We start from the raw sequence: 27,410 nt of genomic DNA on the forward strand, positions 1-27,410 counted from the left end.
TTTTGAAAATAGCATGAGTTTAATTTTATTCCCCTATTGTAATACAGTTTAGCTTGTATTTGTTCTAATTCCAAGCCATCAGCTAGCAAATAGTGTTCATAAGATAAGACTGGATTTTATTGTCTTTAATTTATTGTTTTGGGAAAATATACAATCCACAGTTTCAAAGAATTGTGCTCTGAACAATTAAATCTGCTGTTTATTTAGTGACATAAGGTAAAGCTTTATCTTGTTCTCCTATTTAATTTCTGTGAATTACAATGGGGAAATTTGACAGTTTAATATGAGGAAGATCATCTCTCTTCCCTTCTACCTCTTTCCCCTCGATCTCCCTATTAATATTTACAACTTCTTCCTTTACTTTTGCGTATCGGGCGTGTATTATGTTAAATTTAACATTCCTAAATTCTTTCCTCCCACCATGACCATCAAGCTAGCACAAATTAACATTCAGTCCCCTCTTCATTTCCCCTGAGCATGTGTTCCCTGAAGCAGTTCACATGGTAGAATGAGGTTTATGTATGAACTCCAGAAAATAAATGAGCAGAAAATGCAGTTCCCTGAGGGCTGTCGTGGTTCTCCTGTGTTTTCACAGCAACTATGTGGCAGTCCCTCAAAACGTCCTTTGGAGTGGCCTGCAGCTTGCCTTGGCCTGCTCCATGTTCTGACCACATTTGGCCATTTGCTTGGCCTTGCTGTGTGGTTTTTGTACCAGAACTTTGCTCCTAGTGTAGACTCCACTGGCTTCTTTTGTATTACTTCAATGGGAGCTGCAGTACCAAAAGGCCTCCTACACCTCCCAGGGCTCACCTCTCCCACTGTTTGCTCTTGGCCTCCACAACCAGAGGATGCAGCTGCCTCTTAGCAGCAACAAAATACAGAATTGCTGGCCCGTTTTTATCAGACTGTTGGCTCTGGTACTTGGGGACTTCAGCCTTTCTCCTGGAGTGCTTCCGAGCCCGTCAGTGTCCTGTGTGCCGTGCTGCTCACACATCCCGCTGTGCCGGCTGGCCACCCGCAAACCTGGCTCTGCGCTTGGTTTCCACTGCTTGCTCATCCTCTGTTCCCTCGCTGCAGCCTCTTTTCCTTCGCTGCTGCTGCATCCAACCAGTTGTGCCCTCGCTGCCTCATGTGGCGGTGGAGAGCTGCTTTCCCTTTGGCAAGTTCACAGATTTTGCATACAGGAGCAATTATTTAAGCTTTTTCCTCTAATTTAAAGATTTATGTTTTGAGGGTGAGAGAACATCCGTTTTTCACTATTTTTAAAAATAAAAGGGATGTATATGTTTAAATATTGATGGTTTAGCCCTCTGGTCTTTCCCATACTAACGCAACTTAAAAATGGAGTATCTAATCATACTGGAGAGTCATTGAACAAATTATGGACTTCTTTTGAATATGTGTAAAGGAAGAGCAAAATTCAGTTTATACAGAAATGTTTTGTCTTCATCCAAGCGTATCCTGATTAACTTATGAAAGTAACCTTTCAGGATAAAATTTGTTAGGGATTTTGGCTGACTTTTTAATTTTGACAGGTAATGAATGTGCGTGTAATGGTGCTGGAGCAGAACCTTTGGCTATCTACATGTATTTATACAGCTTTATGTATCTGAAACAAGTTTTGTGATGTCTGAATCATGCTCTTTTGTGTGGTTTACATATATCTAACTGATGGTGTGTTTATATTCTGAATACAGAATTGCCTTTGATTGATCATTTGAGTCAGTAAAATTATGCTGATAGCTTTAATCACAATGATAAAATCCTTCTCTCAGTATGACTCATATATTTGCAACTTAGTGTTTATTAATAATGGCTATTACTGGCTGAAATCTATGAGATAACAGAATGAAACTGGGTTTTTAACTGAGAGTGATCAGTATACACACATATTTAAACCATGATAAAATCCCCTAAAAAGGGATTTTTTTTTTTTTTTTTTTTTTTTTTTTTTTTTTTTTTTTTTTTTTTTTTTCCTTCAGCAGGAAACAGTTTTAGAACAATGGACTTCTGGGAGGCTCAGAGTTGTATTTTAGGGAACTGCTAGTTTAGTTGTTTAAGCTGCAGAGGGAGTTGATCAAGAGCTGTGTGGAACTTACTTAGCTTTTTCCAGGTTCTGAGTTGCTTATGGCTAAGGATTTGCAGCATTGTGATGGAAACATCAAGACCTTACATTGGATATTCATGGAGAAGAATAACTCCCCAGGTTATAGCTTCAAGTCTGTTTTAGAAGTTTCTTGGAAATGTATGCTTTGGATTTAGTTTGCCCTTGTAACTCTGTCTTGAATAGAAAACTTTGCTAGATTAGCTGCTGCTGGATTTTCTTGTGACCTGTTTGTTGTATTGGCATGTCTGTATCAAGCTGGTGGTGTTCTGAAGCCATGCTCACGATTATCTCTGAGCTGGTGGGAAGGCACAGAGCGTGGTACTGTTGTGGGCTGACCCCTCTGCTGCCTTGTGCTCTGTCTGGTTTGAATGCCTTGGTTCAGTTCAGTCCTATCAATTGAAACTGAAGCATGAAGGAATATGATCTTAGGGTTTAATTGAGGAAAGACTGAGATCATAAGCTAAAGGAGGAAGTTGGAAGTAGTAGTGATGTCAGTCCATTTATGATTGTGTGGCTATCATTAATTACTCACAATGAATTTTAAACAGACATTGAGAAATAAACACTAATTGCTTTGTACTGTCTGCATTTACCCCAAAGACTGCATTTGTCCTTTTGGGTGGAGATGTTTAATGTTACCTGTAAGCAGAAAATTAGACTTACCACAGCACGTATGACTGTTTACTTACTGAGACTCAATCTCCTAGAGAAAATAAAATCTTGCTTACAAGAGGTAGCATTTTACTGGGGGTGCCTGATCTGGCGATCTGCCTTGAATTTGTTAATCTCCTGTTGGTATCACGATCAGTATAACCAGTGAAATCCAGCACTTGCTTGTGTGTGCCATTGTGGGCTTCCTTATGAGGTGCTGGAGGAGCTGGAGCTGCCATGGGGCTGTGCCTGAGCCCAGCTCCCTGAGGGCAGGCACGCAGGCAGGGCATGCAGGGAGGGTTCCAGGTGAGTCTGACTTCATCACGTCAGCCACAGTCAGCTCTGGCTGTAGCTGAATTAGCTGAGCCGTAAATTGATGGGCCTTGTGATGTCACCTGCTATTTCAGCAAAATTTGGGATTCAGAGCACAGGCTGCATGTCACCCAAAAGTGCCCTCAGAGTTTGAAGAAAAATGTGTACAGGTTTCTTTGAATGTGAATACTTAAAAATATTTTAATATTTTTATAGCTAATTTATCCTTTATCCCATCCATCTTCTGTTCTGCTGAGTAATTGAAGGGTTCATTGAGGTCTGAAACTGATCATGACAGTATCTGAGGTGTTGGGGAACAGAAGAGGAGACAGTTCCTAAATGATTGGCTGGTGTCTGGTGTTGTTCCTGTCATATTTCAGTGCTACTAGATTTTTTTTCTTCTTTTTTTTCGGTGGGGATAAAATGTTAAGAGACTTAATCTATTACACTGGCATCCTTTGAAAACAAAAATAGAAATTCAGCGTTGTGTGTCTGGTGCCACCAGGCTTCCTTCCAAGTTTGTAATGACAAGATAACAATGAAGCTGAAAGTGTCAAATGACCTGAATATGTTTCCAGTGAGCCTGGGTTGTTTTGATTCCTCTTCCTTAAGAGGAAAGCTTTCAGGGATGGAAATGCTCCTGGTAGGAGAAAAGCAAATTTCAGGAGCTCTCACAAATGCAAAGCTTATACCAGTTTCTAGCTGTATATACTTAGAGCTACTGACTTCTGTCTCTTTCAGTGCGAAAGATTTGATGATGGGCTTGAGAAGGTCTGTATCACCTGCTGGTGCTCAGGGACATTTGTGGGATGTTCAGAACAATTTCATTATGCTTTCTGTAGGGGAGACACCGTTAATTGGTGTGCAGAGCTTGCAGATTCAAGAAATCCTTGCGTTTGGTTTTTCATTGTTTCATGCATGGTAATTGTAAGCTGAGTCAGGATGACACTTCTTGCCACTGTCGGTACATTTCAAATAAGGAAAGAAGTTAGGCTTTTCTTACATTGTGCATTATTCACTTCAGTGGTGTTTGTCTTTCCCACTGAAACTGTGAAAATATGTAAAAGTTAAGGGTATCTCCTGTAATGAAAAAACGGCATTTGTAATATACAGCATAGAAACCAAGTACGCAACATTATAAATCCAGACCACTGCTTTTATGGAGAGTTTTGCCTGTGAACCAACTGAAGTTATTTTTTATGTTTACTGTACAGATTAGTTATAATGAAAATTTTTCAGTGGAATATTGCCCATGAAAAAATCTGAGGTAACACGGGCAGTAGATTTTGTCTGTATAAGCATGAACATATCTTAATAGCTCAAAGTAACTGAAAAGGACCATGAGGAAAAAATAAAATTAGGCAGAAGAGTTTAACAGCCTAGATTCTTGGGGCATGATTTTTTAGCAGAAAGACAGGAGAGAAAAAGAGAGAATCCTTTAAGGTAGCCAACAGAGGAAACGTGGTCTTTGACAACTCTGACTGATGCCAACTCTCAGATCCCATTTCTTTAAATCTTAGAAAGTTTGGGTTAAAATTTTGACTATTTTTTAAAAAAAATATGCAGGAATACTGGTGGGTTTTTTTTGGCTTTTTTGTTATCATCTCCCCCCTCTACCCGCCTGGGTGCAAAAAAGATTAATTCTACTGAAAACACTCACTTTCTCCCTGAAGATATTGTATTCTCATTGTTGAAAAATTTTGGTGCTGTTTAGTTGATTATCTGGTTTCTTAGGTGTGCTGCAGTAAAAGCTGTCCTTGAAACAGTGGGGTTTCATTGCTGACTCTTTTTTTTTAACGTGTGTCTCATTGGCTAGAGGCACCTTTCTAATCCCAGCGTTAGAGTTTCTGGTGGAGCATGTAACAACTTGAAGTCATTGAGAACAACATCTAAGCGATCTTGGAAACATTGTTTGTCTTTTCTTTTTACTGCTCTTCTATCCATTATAATTATGTGATATATATATATATTTCAACTGTATTCACACTTGTATTTTCTTTCTGAAGTTTCAGTTTTGATTTAATATTAAAATGCTGTATTCTGAAATTGTAGTAAATTGCTTGCATACAAATGGGGACATGGAAAAAAAATTGAGAGCTCTTTCTGAGAAATCAAGGAGGAGAAAATTCCCTGTGTAATAAAGTAAATGGTTATTTAAAAGTTGAATGTGAGACCTATTACATCGGGGTATCCACTACTGCTTACATTGTTGATTAGAGGTATCTGTCTGAAGAAAATGGTTACTTTTTCACAATTGATATTGCAGCTTGTGAGATGTCCTATTATGTAATATCTTTCTTCTGATTTAAGAGTTCCTCTGATTCAATTTAATTTTACTTAAGGTTTTGAGTTTTAGCACAAACTTGCAAAACATCAAAGCCCCCTTCAATTACTTGGGAAAACTGCATTATAGGATTCTTGATGAGGTCAAAGGGAAGACCCTGTTTGTTTTACGTGCCCTCAGAATCTCTGGACGAGTTTTATTAGTGAAATGAACTGAAGTAATCTGGTCATTGCTTACCTCAAAATAACAACAAAAGGAACTGTGTGCAAAAATATCATGAAGAATACCAAAGTGAGAAGTTATACCCATGTGGAGAGAGGGGACAGGGGACACTGCCTTTTCTTTGCCTCATGTGAACCTCTCAGAATCTAAACTTTGATAAACTTAATTTTGCTGAAGGACAATCTTGATAAACTGAAGTAATGGTGTTTACTTATGTATTTGGAGGACTGTAGAATAACTGAAAGGAATTAGAATTACTGTCTTGATTCTTAGTATGAGGCCACTACTGTAATTCTTCCACAAATGGTCTTTTTAACAAAATGTTGCTCCATATTGTAGAAGATTTGAAAATGTCTGAGAGTTTTCTTTCAGTTGATACTAAATTTTTCAAATGTGTTTGAAAACCAAATCCAGGGATACAAGAGGTGCTGTAATATTTGAAGTGGGGAATAATTTATTTTTCAAATTTTAATATAAAACAAAATTGTCACTTCTACTCCACTGGTTTGTTTTGTTTATTCATTCACGAATATACAAATTCATCTTGAATACATCTGCTTTGTATGCTAATAGATTTTTGGAAACCCATTATTGAGGTAATGTGTTTAACTCTCCATGTGAATGAATTAGTTGTATCGAATGAGATAGGGGTGTGTGTGTGGAAAGTCTCAATATATATGATCTTGTTTTACTTCGAAAAACCTAGATGACATGTCAAGTTATTTTAGTAATTTAAAAAAACTGACAATCTATAATACCTTAACGATAAAAGTCTCTAGGGGGACTTAAAAATGCTTATTATGTATTTTTCAATATAAAAAGTCTTCATTTAGAAACTAGCATCTAAAGTCTTTGTATGACATTGGAAAAATACTCCTCTGTTTTAATGAATTTCATGAATGTTAATAAGCCAAGCTGTGTTTAGACAAGGTCTTGCCTCTTAAGTAATGTTTTCCAACAACTTCTCAGTCTTTGAGACCATTATGTAGATCTTGTGATGTCAGAGTAATCGCCATGGCAACACAGACGTCATTAACATGAAGCATAAGCAAAGCTGTCTTCATTCAAACCATTTATTTATTTGAAAGAATAAGAAGAAAGTAGGTTAGGAAAAAAACCTTTAATCTTTGGATGTTTTCTGAGATAAAATAATACGAGAACTTCTAATTTAAAAATAAAATTAGGATAATTTTCCCCAAAGAAGGATCTATTCCCAGATGTTCTCATGATGTACCTGCCTTCTAGCTTTCTGTACTAGAGGTGTTGAAAAGCTGAACTGCTACAACAAGCTAAGTTTGTTGTTGCCTCTACTAGCAGGTTCCAGTTATTGTTTGTTTATATGATTATATATTTAGTCTTTGAACAGAGATCTTGAATTCAAGAGAAAAGTGCCATCCAAACGTTAATATTGTGTAGTGTATATAAAAGGCTCATAAAGGAACACTAAGTGGTATTCTTGTCTGAAAACTATTCAGGATCACCTGCTGCTATAAAGACCCTGAGTGTCTACCCTTTTTAGACTAAATTTGCAAAACAGTTTGTTATTTTTAAAAGCACTTTTTCAGATTGGGTTTTTAACCATTTTTCAGCTTAATGTTTTAGTTTTGATGTTACATTATGAAAATATAAAGTGAGAAGCAACAAATGTGAAACTTTACACAATTACTTATTTTTTTCTGTCTAAACTGTCAAATTTGCTACCATATTCACACTTGTAACCAGGTAAAATTTTAACATTAACCTCACTTTTCAAAACAGTAGTCTGTTCTAAAAGAAAAACTGAGTGAAGATAATAAAGCTTTAGTTTCAGTGTTGACTGAGGGGACTTTCTATGGAAACAAACCTCCAGAATTTAGCTCATTTCAAGTTATTCAGTGTGGGTTTTCAGGAACTTCTTTTGAAGTGCTTTCAGTAATCAGCTGTAAATGAGCAAATTAATGCAACCTCTGATCTGGGTTGCATTTGCATCAGAATTAAATCCCTATGAGTATTACGTAGCTAAAGCACTATAGTCTGTCATCTGTAAGGATGCTAACTAAAAGTGTTCAAAATACTGAAGAGGTTCTCTAAAGTTTTCAGCTGGAGTTTCACTTCTACACATTTTTAGGAGGAATTATTTAAAGCATTAATTTACTATAAATGTGCTTATTCTATAATTTTAATATGGTCTGGTTATTCATCAGGCATTCTCTCTGTCTGGCTTGCTGGGTTCTTATCACCTTCCTGCTGCAGCAGCACTGTGATTCCTCTTCCCCCACAGGCAGCGGGTGGTTTGGGTCCCAAGTCAAGCAAGGAGCTGCAGTGATGTCTGAGGCTTTTTTCTCTTGTGAAACACTCCTCCCAGGTGTTATTAAGTGGTGTGTACTTAGGTGTGATATTGAAAGTGAGCCCCTTCCCTGACACATGAGCTGTTGTATATGAGACTGTAAACATCTAAGCTATCCTATGACATTGGATAAGCCTAATCATCCTTATCCATGGTATGCAGTGAGCTCATGTCTCCAGGATTTGCAAGTAGTGACAGGTCTGCAAATGCCTCTTCAACTTGCCAGCATCTCAATTTTCCTTTCAACTGAAAAGCATTTCTGTAAAGCAGCTACTTGCTCTTGCTGGGGGAAGAAAAAAAAAAGCAATCTAATCTAGTTACTATTTTGATATGCAGATGACCAGTACATTTTAATTAAAAAGAATAGTTATTACAAGTCAAAAGCAGCTTGGGCTTCCCTTGCCATTTTTACTTGCTTTTCCTAAAAGACAGGCACTAATTCAAATGAGAATCAGAGAAGTCAGCCTATATTATCAGATAATTTGATCTTCTGTATAATGATGCCCTGTCTTTTAGTTGACAAACTCTTGCTTTCATAGTTTCCAGTGTGTAGCTCTAAGAGTGGGGAAATCTGCTGCAGCCTTCCCTGCTTGCATCATCCCCAGTGGAGTGCTGTTCACGTTAGAGCGGCTCTGCATGCATGAAGGGCTCTGTCTTGTTTTCTGAGGGGTCAGAAAATGGCCATGCCAAATTTAGTTTTCATCAGAGCACTTAAGCGTTCCCCTGGGAATGGCTTGTGCATGTACAGGAGCTTAATTGTAATTTTCTTCTTTTCCTTGGCAAGGATGAGTTGTGTGGGGGTCTGGGTTTCAGAGCACTGATGTGAAGCCCAGCTAAAGCTACCTAGCTAAACCTGGCTAAAATAATCATGTAGAGGGACTAACGCTTTTAATTCTGGACCTACCAAAATGAAATATAGTAGTTCTTAATGGAAGAGATGCATGAGGAGAAACTTGACTGAATCCCTTATTATCTCTCTGAATGGCAGATAGAAAGTAGCCCCATTTTGTTTCTCATCTAGACATCTACTTACTACTTGCTCTATATTTCATCAAGGAATTCAGTGTGACTGGTTGGCTTTACAGCTAAATCTGACTAATTAATGTTTTGGTGTTGTTGCTAGCTGAATGTTGATTATTACATCAAGATTTGATTTGGGTATTTTTTTTTTTGAGACCAGACAATTCTGCTCATGTTTATTTCTGTATAATCAGATAATACCTGATGCAGTGATTGAAAGCAGGTGCCTGCCATGACCTCCTCAGTCATGGCACTGCTGTGAGGAAATGGCATGTGCAGGTGGGACATGCAGCACATGATCCATCCAATGGGATGGGGATTCCTCTCTGTTCTGGTATTGAGGATAGCGGGAAGATTGGAAATGCAGTGGGTGGCACTTGAATGTAAATGGTGGTGGTAATAATAGCATTTTCAGGGTGAGGGCTACCCAAGAGCAAATGAAGACACTTTGGCTTAACTTCAAATTCTAAATATGCTTCATGCAATACCTCTGTATTTCTTTTTGTTAGTTTTCTATGAGTCTCCTAAATGTGGGTGTCAACTGAAGCAATGTAATTTTCACAGGAAACGCTTTGAAGTGTTGGGTTTATGTAACTTAAGATCCATTTTTACCATGAATACGTTAAAAGTTTGAGAAACTAAACTGAACCGTGCATAGCCTTGTGCTTACAGATTTATTCATATACAGTCTTGAACCGGTACGGATTGGTTGCAGTGAAGGTGGGAGAAGGATAATGCGTACTTTAATCTCCATGTTTATTTAGATTTTCTGCATTGGGAAATATTGCACAGTTGTACCTCCCGTTCGAAAAATTAAGATGAAGAAAGTTTTTAATATCTTGATTTCTCGAGTTTTGGGATAAAATATTTCAATATTCATGGATTATATTTCTGGTTTAATTATATTGTGAATTTACTTATTAAAAAAAAAAAGCAAATTCTGTATGGAACTTGTTTCTTTCCATACATATACCGTATAAGATTCTAAGAACTTGAGAAACAAGAAAATCTGCTACTTGTATTTTTCCTTTCATTACAACTTGTCTAAGTAGAATATTCTTTTTGATTCAGAGGAAGGGTCGATTAACTAGATTTTATTCTCACTCAACCAGCCGCTTTCTTCAAAATATTGCAATGACATATATATAAAACTATAAAAGTATTATTTGCTGAAGAATGTGCACCATAGAGATGACCATCCTTTGTGGTTTTCTCTGTGAGACTTAGAAATAGTTTTACTAAAACCTTAAGCTAATGTAATGTAGGGAATATCAAAAGAAATGAAAGTTAAGATTACATTGTAGAGGAAACCCTAATTTTTTGTCTGTCCTTTTTGCAAATTAATTGTCATTAGTGAAATTGCATTTTCTGTGTGAGTAATCTTAGATTTTTAAGAGGAAAATAGAAAAGGGTTTAACACTGAAAACCCTTTTCTTGGTGTTGTGAGGTTTCCTTCAGATTCTGCATCACTTTTGATGAATGCATTTACATTCCAGTGCTGAGAAATAACTTTCCATTTGGGAGCTGGGTTGACGTGAAAACAGGAATGTGGAGGCCCAGGGTGAGGGGACAGGACTGAATGCTGATAGAGAAACATTCCCTCTTCAGTAGCTGCTGCCTCTCCTGCGAGCTTTGCAAAGAGCATCTGTGTGTGCGTGTATGAGGATGCCTGGGGACCTGGGGAAATGGATGGGTCGTGTCTGGGGAAAACTGCCTTGTCCTCCAATGTCATGATGATAAGAGAAAGAATAGAACAAGTCACCTCAATACCTGCAAGTTTTTGGCTGTCTAGACGTGTAAGTGCTTATAAAAATTCCTGTGTTACTTGTGGCTTTATATGTTTCATTTAATTGAAGTACTTTGTTGTTTTGTTTTATTAGTAAATCTATAGTACATTTGAAGGGGAATAAATGCATGCAGTGGTCCTAAATTATTCTGTTGTTGTTTGTTAGCCACAGGCATATTTAAACTACTGTAGTTTCATAACAGCAAAGAGGTTTTTTAATGAAAACTGAGAGTGTAAACTTGAGAAAAAAGAAAAGCCTTAATTTCCATTTAAGACTTGTCTTCTGTTATCAAGCATGAAACCTGAAAACTGATACCTCTGTTCTTTAGCCAGCTATGTATGTGTTCAGTATAACAAGTTGTAAGCTGAGAAATGCATGTAGTAAGATACACTTATGGATAAGGGAACTGTCATCTCTGATCAGTGTAAATTAAATTTAAGAGTGCATTAAAATGCAGATGAAATTGTAAACTATTTACATGGGTTAAAATACCCGCTTTTAATACATGGCGAGAAAACCAATTTTTTTAATACTAATGACTTTATTTGGAAATAATGCTTTTGAATAGTCAAGTGGGAAATTAGACTTTTGTCAATTGTTTAAAGGAATAGTATAGTTAGGAACAAATTGCTTGGGGAAAGTACCTGGCTGTCCACTGTAAAGTGGATTCCTGTAAATAATATTGTTTTGTTAATGTTTAGGTTGTTGTTTGTGTTTGGGGGTTTTAGTTTTGGTTTGGGTTTGTTTGTTTGTTTGTTTTGGGGGGGAACAGGGACGACTGTGTTGTTGGTGGTGTTGTTTTTTAATTAAAATAGGTTTATATTCACATCATGCATTCAGTATCCCTATGGGAATACAAGTACTATGACAGAAAAGGACTCCAGAAGTGAAATTATCTCTAGGACAGGTACTGAGGAGGAGGAGAGCATCTGTGAAGCTTAATGCTTGGGGAACTTCAAGTCAGAGCCTATGTGGTAGAAGGGAAGCAAAGTGTTGGAACAGCTGCCGCAAAACAAGGTTCTTTGGGGAATTTAGGTGAGGCAGCAATATCCTGACCAGGCAGCTCTTCTCGCTGTCTTGAGTACTGTATCACCTCTGCATCCCATATTTACAGGCACAATTGCAAAGATACCTTTAAACTGCTTTATCTTCCTTCGGTGAAATTCTCTTACGCACATCACCAACTTAGAGAAGATAGTTGCAAATCTGTGATTCTTTCAGGTGTAACATTGACTTAGTAGTTGCAAACAACCTATATTTAGGAGTTGAAATTAATAAGACAATTTTGATTTGAATTATTAGGGAATGGTATGATCCAACCAAATGTGAAGTGTATATCTTGTAAATTTCTCTACTGCATTTTAAAAACAAAAATGGGGTTTAAGCTTAAGCTCTCAAATGCACAGGCTTATCTCACCCTACAGTAAGGGAAGAATAAATTTGTCAAATCCCTGATCTATTGAAACCTGCTAATGAAGGCTCTCTACATTGTACTTTAGCTAGCCAGTACTTATGTTGACTATTTTGTGAGAAATCTGGGTAGTCAAAGTCACTTTCTATGGAAAGTCTGGCATCAAAATTTTGTAAAGAATATTGTTTAGTCAAAGTTACTGAAATAGAGTGGATATTAAGAAGATAATCTATAATTCCTTCCACTGAAACTGTATTTGCTTGGTACTGTTTCTGTGTGATGCCTAACTTCCCACAAACCAGCTCACAAGCCTGCTCATGGTCCCTTGTATGAAGTTCTTCAGCTGGTATTTCAGAGAATCACAGAATGACTTGGGTTGGAATGGACCTGAAAGACTTATCTGATGATAATTCTAAATCCCCTGCCATGGGCAGGGACACCTTTCACTGGACCAAGTTGCTCAAGAGCCCCATCCAACCTGGTCTTGAACAATTCCTGGGACGGGGCATCTACAGCTTCTCTGGACAATGTTCCAGTGCCTCACATTCTTATAATGAAGAATGTGATGGAAGGTTTTACATTTTGGACTTTTATCAGCTCAGTAAGCAGACTGTATCGTGTGTTGGGTATTTGCTGCTTCTTATTGCATGCTAATGTTTCAAATAACATGTTTCCAATAAAACTGAGTTTGTCTGATGGCTTCCTCTGCTGAATGGCTAGTAGAGAAGCAGCTAAGGCATTTTGGAGAAGAGTGTCAGTGAAGTACTTTTTTGTTCATCTTTTAGTTTTGCTCTTGTGGGAAACTCTAATTAATTCAGATGCAGCTTACTGACTTTGATGTCAGTCTTATGAACTGAAACAGCAGGATTAGCAATGCCCTAAGATGCCAGTTGTTTCTCAGGGCTGCATGTCAAACAAAACCTTTGTTCGAGTGTGATTCTGCAAGAGATGGTATGCACTACTGTGATAGATATTCTACCACAGTCAGAGATGGACAATTCTGAAGTGCCCAGATGTAACAAGAGAGTTCCCCAATTTTCACTGATTATGTGAATTCCTCACTGATGATGAATTTTCACCAGAGATTGGAAGTCAGGAAGTTTAGCTGGTGTGGCCGTCTGAGAACAGCAGTGCTTGAAAGGTCATTTAACTTTATTGTGGCTTGATTTAGTTGTCTTCTTTCTTAAGCACTTCACAAAGTTTAGAGAGTTTGTTTGCAGCCTGAAGTGCCTTGTGATCTTTGGTCAAAGATAATATGCACATGTGATGCACTGTCTGCTCTGATAAATTTCATACTGTTGCAGGAGTCTGAACAGTCCAGGAATGGTGTAGTTATTTTCCATGAGAACCGCTGTGTCACTTGGGGCAAAAATTGAGAATTTTCTTTATAGTAACTGAATTCATGCCTTCTATCTTAATAATGTTGACTATTTGTTCTCTGGTGCTAAAAGGTGAAATCTAAACAAGTTATTCAAGAATAGGAAAGCATATCTAAAACACAGTTTTTGTTTTTACTGTGTTTGCTAAAGCTTAAAACTTTTCCATGTCAGCAGTAATTAGCAACAGACAGAAGTTTAAAGTGGATACTTACAGACAGCAATAGAGGAGGAGGAAAGGTGGAGTTGAAAAGTGTATATACATTTTCTGTTGAAATGAGTGCTTGCTCCAAGGCTACAAAAATGGGTTGGCAAAAATACAGCAATATGTGTTTTCTAAGTGGGAAGAGAATATTTCTGTGTGCTTCCAACTAGAGTATCAAATAAGTTGACTTATTAATTGCCATTTTTTTCATTTTTGTTTTTCAGTCAGTGAGTTGATTTACTTTCTCCTTCCTTTACTCCTCCTTTCTGTTTCTAGGGAAAAAGTGGGGTATGAATCAGGCTATTGGCCGAGGAAATAAGTTTTGACACTTGTACAACAGTTTAATGGATCGGTATAATGGCTTCATTTTCTGGTGTCTTTAAGAGTAGTTGAAATAGTATAAAATTCAAGTTGGTATTGTAGAGTAAAGAGCCCTGTGTTTTGTTGCTGGACTGTAAGATGAAGCATGTGTTTGCCTCCAGGAAAATAAGCATTTTGTCCAGAGACTTCTTTACTGAATATTTCTTTTTAAGAGACCTAGTATTCTGGAAAATTTTTTCTATTGTAAAAGTCCCATGTACCATTAAATGCGATTATTATTTTGATGAATAAGCACAGCTGGCATTTCTTTTCAATATCTGACTGCCTTCTTTTTGAGCCTATAAATGTGCTGTTGTCAAGAGATTAGCCTTTGGGGTAGCAGTTAAATTGTTCATTTCTACTAAACGCCAGGCAGGACAGGAGCACAGATATGAACTGGCTAGATAGACTGTTCTGAATGATGTGTGAACTGCAGTTTGTGAGTAAGGAAATAAAGCTTAAAACAGTTACCTTTCACAAACACCATAGCTTCAGTGTGTTACCACAGTGTGTTACAGCAGACTTAAACAGGGGTCCTGAAGTTGCATCATTTTGGTGTCTGTTTTGCCCTCCAGTCTGCGATGGGCAAGGTCTGGCGTTGACCTGGCATTCTTACCCAGAGGAGGAATCACACACCCCTGAAACAAACTTCAGCTGGCTGCCTTTCTTCCACTGTGATGGTGTATGATTAAGGATCTAACTGTAAAGGTCCTGGATTTCACTGAATCATGTACTAGTTCTCTGCTCTCCGCCTTTATTATGTGCACTTTGGGGATTCTTTGCAGTGGACCCTGCAGTGCACAGATTCATCTAATACAGGCAGAGCACTCCAAAAACTAAAATAAAAAACCTTTCAGTTTTTTTCTTACAGGGAACAAAATAGTATCATGTTTAATTATTGCACTATGATGAGAATGTCTCAGGAAAGGGCAGAACAACCTTTTGTCCTCAGCTATTTAATTTGGGAATACACTCATCTTCTTTATTTTATTAATTCATTTTAAGGAGAAAAGATCTAATTGAAGTTGATCAGCGTTTTAATTATTTCCTTGGTATGCCAGTTAGCTTTTGTTAAAGAAATGCAGATAGCTTAGGTAACTTAATACTGTAATGTCAGAAGATAGTAGATCAAACTCTGATGCTGTTCAGAATCAACTGCGCCTCTTCAGTTGGCAGCTCTTGATTGACACTTGTTTTGGTGTTCATAGACTTATTTAGCAAATACTCTTAGGGAACTATGTAAATACAAAATAGACAACTCTCAGTGTCCTTGAGTCTCAGTTAATTGTTGAAGTATGTATGCATGGAACTTGTATTGTGCACAGGTATGTATGTTTTTTCTCTGCTTTACAATATCTGGATAAGATCTGAATATGCTTACGACTTCTGTTACTGCTCTGATTTATTTTCTGATTGAAATATTTTTGTTTTCCAGTTTTGGCAAGCGTTCTGCCGGCAGCTTCAGACGTGGATGTGAATGCATTGTTTTAGAGCCATCTGAAATGATTGTGGTAAGAATATTTTCAGTCAGTTGCATTCAGATTTTACAGATGGGCTTTGGTAACGCTTCAGCTTCCAGAAAGATTTACAATTTTCTGGTTTCCACATGATCTTTTAATAAATATAAGGTGTCATACTTATAATTTATTTTTTCAGATTTCTTGTAAAACTAAATTTTTCTTGTGCTGGCAGAATAGTTTGTGGGGAGTTTTTTTAAAGCCGCTTTATTATTACTGGTAAACATAGGTGCTTTAAAGTATTCATCTCAGGTTGGTTTAAGTAATTAATGTTTGAATTAAATGTAATCTCAACCGTCTCAGGTTTTTAAGAATAAATTTGAATGTTTTTAAATTCTACCAGCCTCCCTGGGTGAAGGTGAGGGTCTTTTGTTAACAGCATCTGCTGTAGACCAGTGGCAGAACATTGTCTCTGAGGGCTCACAGCCTTAAAAGTTTTAGTTGTTACCCCAGGGCACATCATTCGAACAAATGCAGAATCAATGGGCTATTTTTTTTTTTTTTTCTTCTCTGTCACAGAGATAAAGATCAGTTCATAATACAGGCATGACAGTTATCTAAGCCGTATAGATAGCTTAAATATAGACTGTGATACTAACCATTTTTTTTCCTAAAAAGTAACAGTTTCTGTAAAACTTGTGGAAGCTTGGAAAAACGTAGTATTACTTTAGGATTGTACTTGTTTATTACCAGTTTGTGTAGCTTGCATCTGACTGTTTGGGAAACAGTTTGTTGCCCAGTTTTGTTTTCTAGAAGTATACAATTTCACTGGTTGTAGCTGTGTGAATGTCTGTCTGCTTCACATGAATTCCTTGTTAAGTTATAAGGAAGAGTGGTATAAAGAGGGGCATTGGGAAAGGAGATGACTAAACAACAAGAAGTTCTTTTGGCTGATGAATAGTGTTGGGTCAGAGGCACGTGTTTGCCAAAAAATGTAACTTGTACAGTTTTGGAAAGATTAAACTGAATGCTTCACTCAGGCTTTCAAAGGAATAATTGTACTTTGTATAGAAAGAATCCCATCCCCAGAGTTGTTTAGGCACACAAGAGGTGTAGCAGGGTGTGAGTGTGAAGGTGTCAGACGTAAAACAGGCACTCCCTGCGGAGGGGGTGAACACTGCCTGCTCTTCTGGTGAGCCAGGGGCTGTGCTCATCCATTTCAGTCAGTGCAGTACTGAGTCACATGGGCTGACTGATGTGTGACGCTTCTGACTCGGGTAAGCTGCAAATACATAGGAGGGTTTTGTCTTAACATTTCCTTGTTGAAGAATATGCAGGAGTCTTGTGAGGTGCCTCATCTCTCATTCTGAGGGATGGAATTGAATAACAGGAATTAACTGAATCCCCCTATATAGCCAGCGCTGGAAGCTGTGATTTTTTTCTTCATTTCCTTGTTAGTCTCAAATAACTCGAGTAAGGTTTCTATAGTAGGGTGAACACAGAAGAAATGTTGTATTTCAGCCAAATTACTGCAAAAGTATCATTCTCTTTTGAGTAAACCAGAATTATTAGTTCAAGTATTTTCATCACAGCATAGTGTTGTGTAGTAAAGTAGTCTTCAAACTCTAGACAGTGAAACCAAGAAGACTAATTTTATACTAGGATATGCCTAATAGGTATTTTTTTATTCTCCATGTTGTGATTTTGAAGTATACAAGTAAATCCAGTCTATTAGAAATCTTTTTATGCCTTCAAAATATTTGAAATAATAAAACCAGTCCTGCCTGAAGAGTGAAGCTTTTGCCATGGATCAGTTAGGGAAGATGCTGAATAGATGTCAATAGGGAAACAGCCAACTATTCTCTTGTACCAGTTTTCTTTCTGTAATGTATTGATTGGTGAAATGTTTGTATTTGTGCAAGAATACGAAAGGGGTGAGGAAGGAAGAATTTTTCTTCTGTCATTTTTGAAAAGTGGTCATATTCAGTGATCCTTTTCATACTCATGTTGTTCTATTTTTTTTAGTAGTGATTTCACACTTAGTGCTGAGAATGCAGGAAACTCAAAAGCTGGCTGCTGTTTTTTGAAAATAGAATTTCTTCTGTTTCAAACAAGAAGAAACATTTTTCTCTCTTGAGGGGAAAGACACACTGTCTTGCGTCTTGTTGTAGGTTGATTACATGGAAGAAAATGAGGAATATTTCCAGCGTCAAGCATCTCACAGGCAATCTCGAAGAAGATTTAGGAAAATCAACCAGAAAGGGGAGCGGCAAACAATTATTGATACTGTTGACCCTTATCCTGTGGGGAAGCCGCCTCTGCCTAGAGGCTACCATACGGTAAGCTGTCTGTATTTATGGTTCACAAAAAAAAACATAAACAGGAAAAACTACTGAAAATAACACAGTCAAAATGGCTAAACTCGCTGATATCTTTCAAGTGTGCTTCTGTGGGGAGGTTTCCCTTCAAAATAACTGTGAATGTGGCTCCATCAGTATGTGAACATGTGTGCTGCTTGCATCTTAGCTCAGAGTTGAAAGTATGTTTCTTATGACTGTGAATGTTGTGTATTATTTTTTAATGTTGCAATCATTATGGGAAATGGTTAAAGAAATTCTGTTCTCATTTCCTTTTGCTATTACATTATAGAAGAATTAGTTTCGTGTACTGTGTTAAAAAGTCAGTTAGTGTAGCACTCATTCACATATGTGATAACAGGTGTTGCCTGAAAAGGACTGTGCTGCATTGTAGTACACAAGATTGGGTTAAATCTGTAGTTTCTTTTTGGAATTGAGAACTTAAATGTAAAATTTAAATTAACTTCTTCTGGTAGTTGCCTTTATACTTGGATTTTAGTGGATTTTATGTTGTTGGCCCATCATGGGAGAAATCATTTGGTCATTTTACTTGACTGCTTTTGGGGGTCAGGGAGGGAATCTGTCTGTGTTTCCAAACCTTCTCTTGAGATTAAAATAAACTAATAATTAGAACTTATTCTACAAAATATTTTATATGGCTTTTAAACTGAGAAAAGCTCTATTAGATTAATATATTTCTTTTGTATTGATTCCAACTGTGAGCAAAATACTGGAAAAGCCTGTTTGTCTTTGGCTCTCATTTTTTTTGTTTAAGCTCTAAATCTGGTACAACCATAAAGGCATAGGAATAAATTACTTTGTGTATATTTAATCTGAGTTCCAAGGGCTGAATTTTGTACAATGTAAGCCACATACATATAAATTTGCAGGATGAGAGCTTTAGTGTTTTTAAAATGCCATCTTTGGTACAATGCAGTTGTTAGCTTTTTCAATTTTTCTTCCTTACCCTTATTCCTTGATTTGCTTGCCAGTTCACTGTATATTCAATGTGTGTCTATAAGTGTGTTGATGTTTGATTACATCTGTTAATTATACAGGATTTTCCTCATGACTTGAATAATTACATTTTATGCCAACAGTTTGGTTTTGTTTATACAACAGCTTTCCATGGTCTAATTTTCAGTGCAGTTTTAATTGGCTCTAAATTTAAGGTGAATTGAGCCAGTTCAGTTGGTTTGAAGATAAACACTGTACTGGCCTGTTTTTGCAAAAGAAAAAAAAAAAAAAAAAAAAGGCATTGTACTTTGTAGGAATTACAGAAATAATTACTCTTGTTCATATTATTTAGATCTGTGTGTTGTGCTTAGCAAACAGTGGTAGTGTGATTTGTACCTAACTCTAGAAGGGGCAACATTTAGGTTACATAGTGCCATTTGCATTTGTAGGTCCTTGCCTGTTGTATAAATTTCACTTTAGGTGTGCCTGATGAGTTTTTGTAAGCTTAACTGGTACTAAAAGCAAAAGTCCATCCTGTGCTGTTCTGATGTGCAAGTTCATAATGGTTTTGTGTATGTGCTGGGAAATCCATTGAAAGCGAGATTTCATACTAAGATCGAAGAGATTGCCAAATAAACTGTAAAATTTACAATAATTGCAGTCAAATGTTGCTTATCAAAATGTATTATAATCATATGACTGGCTTTATTTTTTTTTCAAGGCACATAGAGTCAAGTAAGCTCAAATGAGTTTTAAAATGTATTTAAGACTTCATGCTGGTCCATTTCCTCCTATTTTTACAGTATTTGGTGATCTTGTAGACATTATTCTCTCATTCACTTCTACTAGCAGTGTTATTTCTATTGCTTTAACCATACGTGTTATAGGCTGCGTTGTCTTTTCGCCCTTCCTATTTCATGTCCTTTGACCTCATTTTATTGGTCTTAATTTCTTGAAAATTGACTGAAAAAGCTGGATTTTTTTGGAAACACATAGGAATTCAAGACCTATTATGACACATACCTTGTGGATTTGTTGCCCATCCGTTCTTTGGTCAGCAACTGTCAGGATGTCGTCTTTGTTTCTACTTTATAATTTTTGACGAAAAAAAGGTTGGAGGCATTAAATTAGGTTAAATTGAAAAAGTATTAATACGATATATTTTTTCAAGTTTGCTCTTCCATGTGCATGTATTCTAGTTCAGGTGGTATGTATATGAAACTCAGAGTAATGAAGCTGCTTTGATAGTATCCTCAAAATCTTCACCATGTGTAATTTTCTATTCTGTTTTATCCTAAATCCACAGCGTTAGCAAGTAGAATTAGTATTTTGCTTGTTGATAAATAATTGCACTTTATTAGCAGTAGTCTCTGAATGCTTTTCTTCAGAAGGTTCAAACAGTATTTTCTGAAGAAAGTTTTCTATATCATAAGAGCATAGAGCGAAATGTAAAGATGAAATGCAGATGCATGGTGTGCTTTTCAAGAATTAAGAGTTAAATGCAGTGCTCTCAGTTGCAGCATGGCTTTCTGCAGTAGAGCCAACTTGTATGGGATGGTGGACCCTCATTAACATGATTTTAACATTATCTTCATAGTGGTGGAATGTACTATGGCATGTCTGATAATGTTCATCTTTTCCTTTCCTCCTATATGGCATTCATTTCATTTTGGCTCACAGGAATGCACTAAACCTCAGGTATTGTAACTTACTGTGTATGGTCCACTAACAATGTACTCGTGGGTTTGCAGTGTGATATCATACTACTGACGTGACATTAAGACTAAAATTGCCTTCTAGCCTTTGCTTTGATAGTTCAGCAATCTCATAGTGATACAAAAATACTTATGTAAGGGTGAAGTTTACTGACAGCACAGTGTCTCTTGCCCAGCTTGATTGACCTTCCTTGCTTTGACACCCTGTGATGTGTAGGAAATGAGAACTATAAACAAAGGGTGTATATCAAATATTTAGTGTTTGGCAGACACTTTATTCAAGTATCTTCTTCATGACACAGAGGACTTTATCTTCAATTTTCACTTAAAAAATTGACCCCTGTCACCATTTAGTACCTGTATGTCGGTAAAATGGGGAAATGGAGCGTGACAGGATGAGCAGTAAAGGAACAAAAAAAAGCTTTGCAGTGGCATTTCTTGCTTGTCTTCTGTTCTGATGGTTTCTACTGACTCAGTATAAAGAGGCTGGATTTTGTAGGCAAAGTATGTCTGAATGGCCATTATCTGAAACACAGCTCTGCCAAGCTAGGGAGAAGAAGGTGCCCAAATAAGTCAAGTATCTTGGAATGGTACCAAACCAAGCAAAATGTGGAAGTTTTTTCTGATATCAGACCTCAAATGCACTCACAGTGCTCTGAAGATTGGAGTGGCATCTTTTAAACTCAAGTGGCATTTGCAGTTGCACTTGTCAATGCCAAAATAAATACTGAGCACCTATCAGATACAATATTTGAGAAGAATGTGTATTATCAAAATGGTTAAATTTCCTCACTTTTATGCTTGAGAAATATCTTGTGATAGAGCTCAAAACAAATTGAAGCTACTTAACTTTCTTTAGGTTAAAAGTTCTCCCTTTCTTCAAACATTTCTATGGTCAATTCTAGTGATATTTTTTTATCAGGAAGTGTGTTTATGTTAAAAGTTACTCCTGTGTCACATTGTTGAATTAATTTATCTAATACATGTATAGGGTTGAAATTTCAATATGTTTCCAGTATCATAGACAAGTGATTTCTGGGCTGAAATGTTCTTTTTCTTCAAAATATATAGTACACTTATTTTAGGAACTCAGTTCCTTACCTTCAGATCACTGCTCCCCAGTTTTTCAGTGGCATGATCCTAAGTAACCCATGGTTACTAAAATACTGTGTTTGAGTGATAACGTACTTCTCAAATTATGGTAGGAATTTGAAAGACTTTGCAGTATTTTATAACTTACCCTAATGTTTGAAAGATCATTTGAAGTGTAATCTAATGTCGAGTATTGGTACTTAGGCATGTTGCTTTTGGAGCGAGTATTGGTGATTTCTAGGGTAAGGAAAACAGAAATGTCATTGTATATAGAAATAATATGAATGTGTTTTATCACACAGATAAAATTACATCCTTTTTTTTACGATCTTTATAGTTTTGTAAAATTGTTAAGTTCATTTTCAGGGGAAAAAACCAAAACTGATAAGTTTCAGCTGCTCTCACTTGAATCAAGAAAATGTTAGTTTGTGCTTCTCATGTGTCAGAAATATCTTTAACTAGATTAGTTTTAATGCCTCTTTACTTAATAGCAGAAATAGGATTTTAACTCCTGAATGCGGATTTTCATTCTATGTGTACCCGTACTTAAGGCTACATCGTATTTTCTGTGCAAAGCCTTTGTTTAGAAGGGTTTGACTGAAACAAGTGTGAACCCATTCTCCTGAGAACCTACATGGCTTTACCTCTGCTTTGGACTATTGTTTTGATTTTTTTTTTTTTTTTAAATACTTTCAAAGTGAATAATCATCTGTGGAATGATTTTAGAAAAGGATAGACTTTCTTGTAATATCTTACTGCCACTAAACTTTGTGGCTGCTTCAGTGCATCTGTGAAGAATTAGTCAGGCTCGGTCTGAGCGTTGCTGGGCTGGCTATTATGTATATAATGTATGGAATATTTGGCATAAATTGACACAAGCACATAAAGGAAAAATCACTTTGTCCAAAAATAAGGTGCTGAGCTTTAGCGACATAGAGATTCCAAGTAGTGATTTGTAACTCCCTGTTTTGTGGTAGTCTGTGTCTCTAGACTTGATATGTAAACTGAGATGTGGGCTTTTACTAGTCTCTGCTATAGTCTTTAATTTGCTAAAGACAGAGTATCAAATCTTACTGGAGCATGTTTAAAGATGCAGGTAGGTCTGTAAGAATAATGGCTGAAGCACCTGCGGATAGCCCTGAACAGAAAGATGGTGTGTGGTGTTCTACTCTGTGTGAATCTCTCTAGATTTGAATTAGTTAACAGGCTTATGAAATTTGCTGCTACTGCATTCTCAGCTGGGCTTTCTATAGCCAGCTGCTGAAATCACGGCAAAAGGGCTCTCTGCCTTTAGTAGCCTTCCTTATCCCATTCAGCTTGAGGTTCACGTGGGGTGACAATCCGTTTATCCCGTGTTGGAAAGAAAAGAGCGGTGGGCACAGAGCCATCAATAACCCCGGCTTCTACCCCAGCTACAGGCATGTAACAATTTTATCCTCACACACTGCTGTGGAGCATTGTGAGATGTGTTTAGGGCAGACAAGTATTCCTTCTGGATTTTATTTGAAGGAATTGACTGAAAATGTGAATGAGAGGAGGGCTGGAAATGATACTGTGTCTAATGTTGCTGAGTCAAATCTGATCTCTGAATTGCAGCCATGACTCCCTGAAAAAATAGGCCTGAGAGTTTTTTCTAGTTTTTTGGTGTGTGTGTGCTATTTTTAGAAAAGGGTAAGAGCCTACTCACTTAGTAAATTGTAAAAAACTTTCTTCCTGCCCCTATCTTCTTTTAAAACTAACAGTGCAAAGCATTGGCAAAGTATTTCTTTTTTCCTGATAATGTTTGGATTCCCATTGTCTGCCAAGAATCTAAAATAACTGGACTGAAAATTTATGTTCAGATTGTTGTTTTATAAAACAAGTTTGACTTTACCATTCTTTTTTCTTCAAAATGACATTCTAAAACTGTTGTATATCATATAGCTACATTTAGGGAAGATTTAAAAACCCATGATTTTTTTTTTCCTACCTAAATTGGATGCAAAACCCTGGTTGCTTTCCTTTATTCAATGTGTGGCTGCTGAAGTGATGTGGAAGTTTATAAGATGACAAGCAGTGTTCTCTGGTTGATAACACAGTAGATGAGAATTACAAGAAGTTGATTCAGTTTTTAGCTCTTTGTTACAGAAGTCCAGTATAATTTGGGATGAGGTTTAATGTTTAAAACCAGCAAAATACCATTGCTTCTCTGCATGTTTGCTATGTTGTAAAATACATGTTGCTGCATGTCCTTCCATGGACCACACTACATGCAATCATGATCGTGACATACGTCCTATGTACTTGCTTTTCAACAGTGTGGACTTTGCAGTATTCTGATGTGGCTTGATAAACTGTATTCATGTTACTGCATTGCATTTTACATAGTAAATTGATGCCAGTGACATAATGTACTTAGTTGTCTTGTGGAATTTCAGTTGTTTTAAATTAGTTTGAATCAGTACAAACAGTTGCCAGATACCCAGTCTACAGGAAATCTGTTTAAAGGAATGCTGTCAATCTTTCAAGCCTGTAAATAGCTGCAGCTTTTAATGTTCCCGATGATGTTTAGAAATATCTAGAACTGCCATTCTAATACAAGATCACTTAATAAAACAAAAGGCAAACAACAGACTCAGTCATGAGTTATTCACATGAACAGTAAGAAAAGCTTGCTTTAAGGAAAAGGAAAGCACATCTAAGAAAATTATGTGATAGGACAGTGGGCAGAAAGGTGTGGTAGACACAATGAAAGCTTGACTTTGTGAAAAGGTGTAAAGGATGTGGAGAGGTCAGAGGAAAAAACATTTTTTTAAGCATCCTTGACCTTAGAAGTGTTGCAAGTGTATTTACAAAGGAAAAAAGTGCCCAGAGAAATGAGTGGGGACAAATACACTTGGTTGTCAGAAATGTTTGGTGCGCAGGATGTTCAAGGGTTTTGGCTTTAGAGATTCATGAGTTGTGGTACGTGGACCTATTTAAATAGATTCAATTTTGGAACTTGCTGGTAACTGATTTTTCCCCAGATAGAGGAAAAATGTGAAGAGAAAGGAAGCTGAGAAGGTTCTGCTTTGTGGCTTATGCAAAATGAAAGCAAGAAGGTTGCCTCACGTAAATAAAAGTTGAACTGAACTTACTCTGTTCCTGGTTATAACACAAATTAATTTAAGTAATGTCAGCAGAAAAACATAATTGTGTACGCACCTAAATTTTCAGAGTATTGCTGATGAGAAGTAGCATGGTATGCAAAGTTTTAAACACGTTAGCATAAATAATGCATGCTTGTTTGCCCAAACAAATTTGTCGCTATTAATAGCAAAACCGTATACAATTATTTAACATTGCTAGTGTTCATGTTGAAAATAAAATACACTGTATTGATTGTTCCATTAATAAAAGAAAGGGGCTAGTTCTTAACACTGCCGAATGTGAGTGTCCTTTTATCAGGAAGGATATTTGTTAAGTTGCTTTCCTTCATCTACAAAATCCAGTGTGTAATTTCAAAAGCAACTGCTTTATTATTCCATGATGGGGATGATCTACTCGTAATTTCAAATGAGGTTGGTGTGTACATCATAATGGGAAGTAATACAAAATACTTAATAGATATACATAGTCTGTATATTTGAATACATCCAGTAACATTAATTCCTGAAGAGTGTGACTCTGTTATACATGTTAGGTGCATTTTGAAGTGAGACGCTAGAAAAATTGTGGGATAATTTACCATGAAATGTGAAATGCTTGAGATGATTTGGGCAGCTCATGGTAACCATTTCTTTTTTAATGGAAGTTGGGTGTTTCTTCATGGGGACATTCACTGAAAACTTTATAATGGCAATAAGTAATTCCCATCCCTGTGTTGTGTGTGATTTGGCAAAACACCACCTTTTTAACCTCACAGCTTCTTTCCTTCATCCATGTTTTAGGGGACCCTTACTGTTTCAAGTTATGTATTAAGTTTTATGTTATTATGAATATATGAGCAATGCTATCATTTTATTTTGTGTAGCACCCAAAGCAAAGCAAAATTGTTAGTTCATCATCCTTGTAGTAATGACTACTGGCAAGCTAATGTAAAATTAATGACATGCAGTGTGTTATTTACTCAACTTGCAGCTTCTGTCAGAGGCTGTCTATTTTTATAAATTACATCATCCCTACTGCAGAACTCTTACATCCATTGGGGTTTACTGTTCTTCCATTCTCTTTGGATGGACTCACATTGATGTCATAACTGGACTTGTAATTGTGATTAGATTTGGAAACTCAAAGAAAAACATTGAAGCTATGCAGTATTTTCTCCAACTGAAGTGTCAGTAATATTTCCGAGGGTTTTTTTTTTGACGTATTAATGATACTAGGTCCTGTTTATGTCTTGTAGAGTTGCCAGTGACCACACATATTTAAAACTTTGGTTAATAACAGCCTAGATTTTCCAGAGTACTGTGATTTTATTGCTGCTACTGATTTGTGATGCACTCTTTTATTCTATATAAAGGATTGCTTTTCTGAGATGTAGGGTATAAAACTAAATGTGAGGTATGTCATGAAAGCAGAAAAATGTTCGTGCAGCAGAAAAATGGATTGTGTAAAACTCTTTTCTAAATTGATCATTGTAATGTGTAACTAAACACAAATACTGAATTTCTACCAGTTGGACTCGATGATCTTTGTGGGTCCCTTCCAACTGAGCAGATTCTGTGATCAGAGCTGAGGAAAATTTTGAAAGGAAATATATACATGTGTAAAAGGATATCCTCATTAACATGGGGTTGTTCAGTTAGAAACTCTGTTTGTATATAAAGTACATATGGGGAAGGGGGATCTGCCATATTATATTTGTAGAATGCCAATACAGATCCTTTCAATGCCGGGATTTCTGTACAGACAAGTATGAGTGATAGTAGTAATGCAGTTATTTGCCCTTGAAAGGATGGAAAAAAGCTGTCAGTTCACCTTTTTTCCTGAGCATCTGAGCCACTATTATGTGACCTCAGCTTGACATAGTGACTTAGAGATAAAATTATTAGTGTTATTAGGTGTTTCTGAGTACTTTTAAAAAAAGCCTTGTATTTGACTTGACTATTTCAAATTATCATTTTGCTGAATGAATTTCAAAGCTCTAAAAAAATTTAACAAATTTAGTGGTAAAAATATCCTAAGCAGCTAAGAAAGTATAGAATTGAAGCATGGGGAAAATGTACTGTTCCAAGAAGGCAAATGGCATTCTGGCCTGGATCAGCAGTGATTGTTACCTTGTACTTAGAACTGGTGAGGCCACTCCTGGAATCCTCTGTTAAGTTTTGGGTCTCTCACTACAAAAAGTACATTGAGGTGCTTGAGCATGTCCAATGTGTGATGGGTAAACCCTTTTCAACTTTATTGGGTAGATATGTGTATTACAGTGCCCAGGCTAGATCCTGCTGAGTGTAAATGCCATTATCCATGGCATTTACATTTACTTGCATCCTTCATTGGGTGACAGTTCAGTTCAGGAGAGCTAACAAGTCCTAAGTAAAGCAAGGTAGTTACCTTGAATTATGTGTAATGGGCATTGGGATCTGGGCTTTAGATTTGAGTGGTTAGCCTTAATTGTATTCGAATTTCCAGAAAGTAAAGTTTTGACATGCAGCTGGAACAGCTGGCAGGTGTTTGTTATGTGTATTGTTGATGTGGCTGGCAGAAAACCTCTACAGATTGTGTTCTCTCTCTGTTTTGCATTATTTTATGTGCCTCTATGTGTGCACGTGCTAAAACGTAAAATATTTTACTTTTCCTTTTTTTACTTC

At 36.8% G+C, this 27,410-nt stretch overlaps 1 protein-coding gene across 5 annotated transcripts in view; it reads left to right on the forward strand.

Moving 5' to 3' along the window:
• Positions 1–27,410, forward strand: part of RAPGEF2 (Rap guanine nucleotide exchange factor 2) — a 184,289-nt gene that overhangs the window by 78,785 nt on the left and 78,094 nt on the right. For 3 of the 5 annotated variants that reach the window (XM_040063645.2, XM_040063648.2, XM_040063647.2), the window contains exons 5-7: positions 15,497–15,572; positions 17,690–17,857; positions 20,513–20,530. In XM_040063645.2, coding sequence (XP_039919579.1) covers positions 15,497–15,572; positions 17,690–17,857; positions 20,513–20,530 — 262 coding nt within the window. The remainder of the gene's footprint in view (positions 1–15,496; positions 15,573–17,689; positions 17,858–20,512; positions 20,531–27,410) is intronic. The other 2 variants (XM_040063646.2, XM_040063649.2) reach the window with 1 other exon arrangement.

The sequence above is a fragment of the Hirundo rustica genome, chromosome 5, assembly GCF_015227805.2.
Source record: "Hirundo rustica isolate bHirRus1 chromosome 5, bHirRus1.pri.v3, whole genome shotgun sequence".
NCBI lineage: Eukaryota > Metazoa > Chordata > Aves > Passeriformes > Hirundinidae > Hirundo > Hirundo rustica.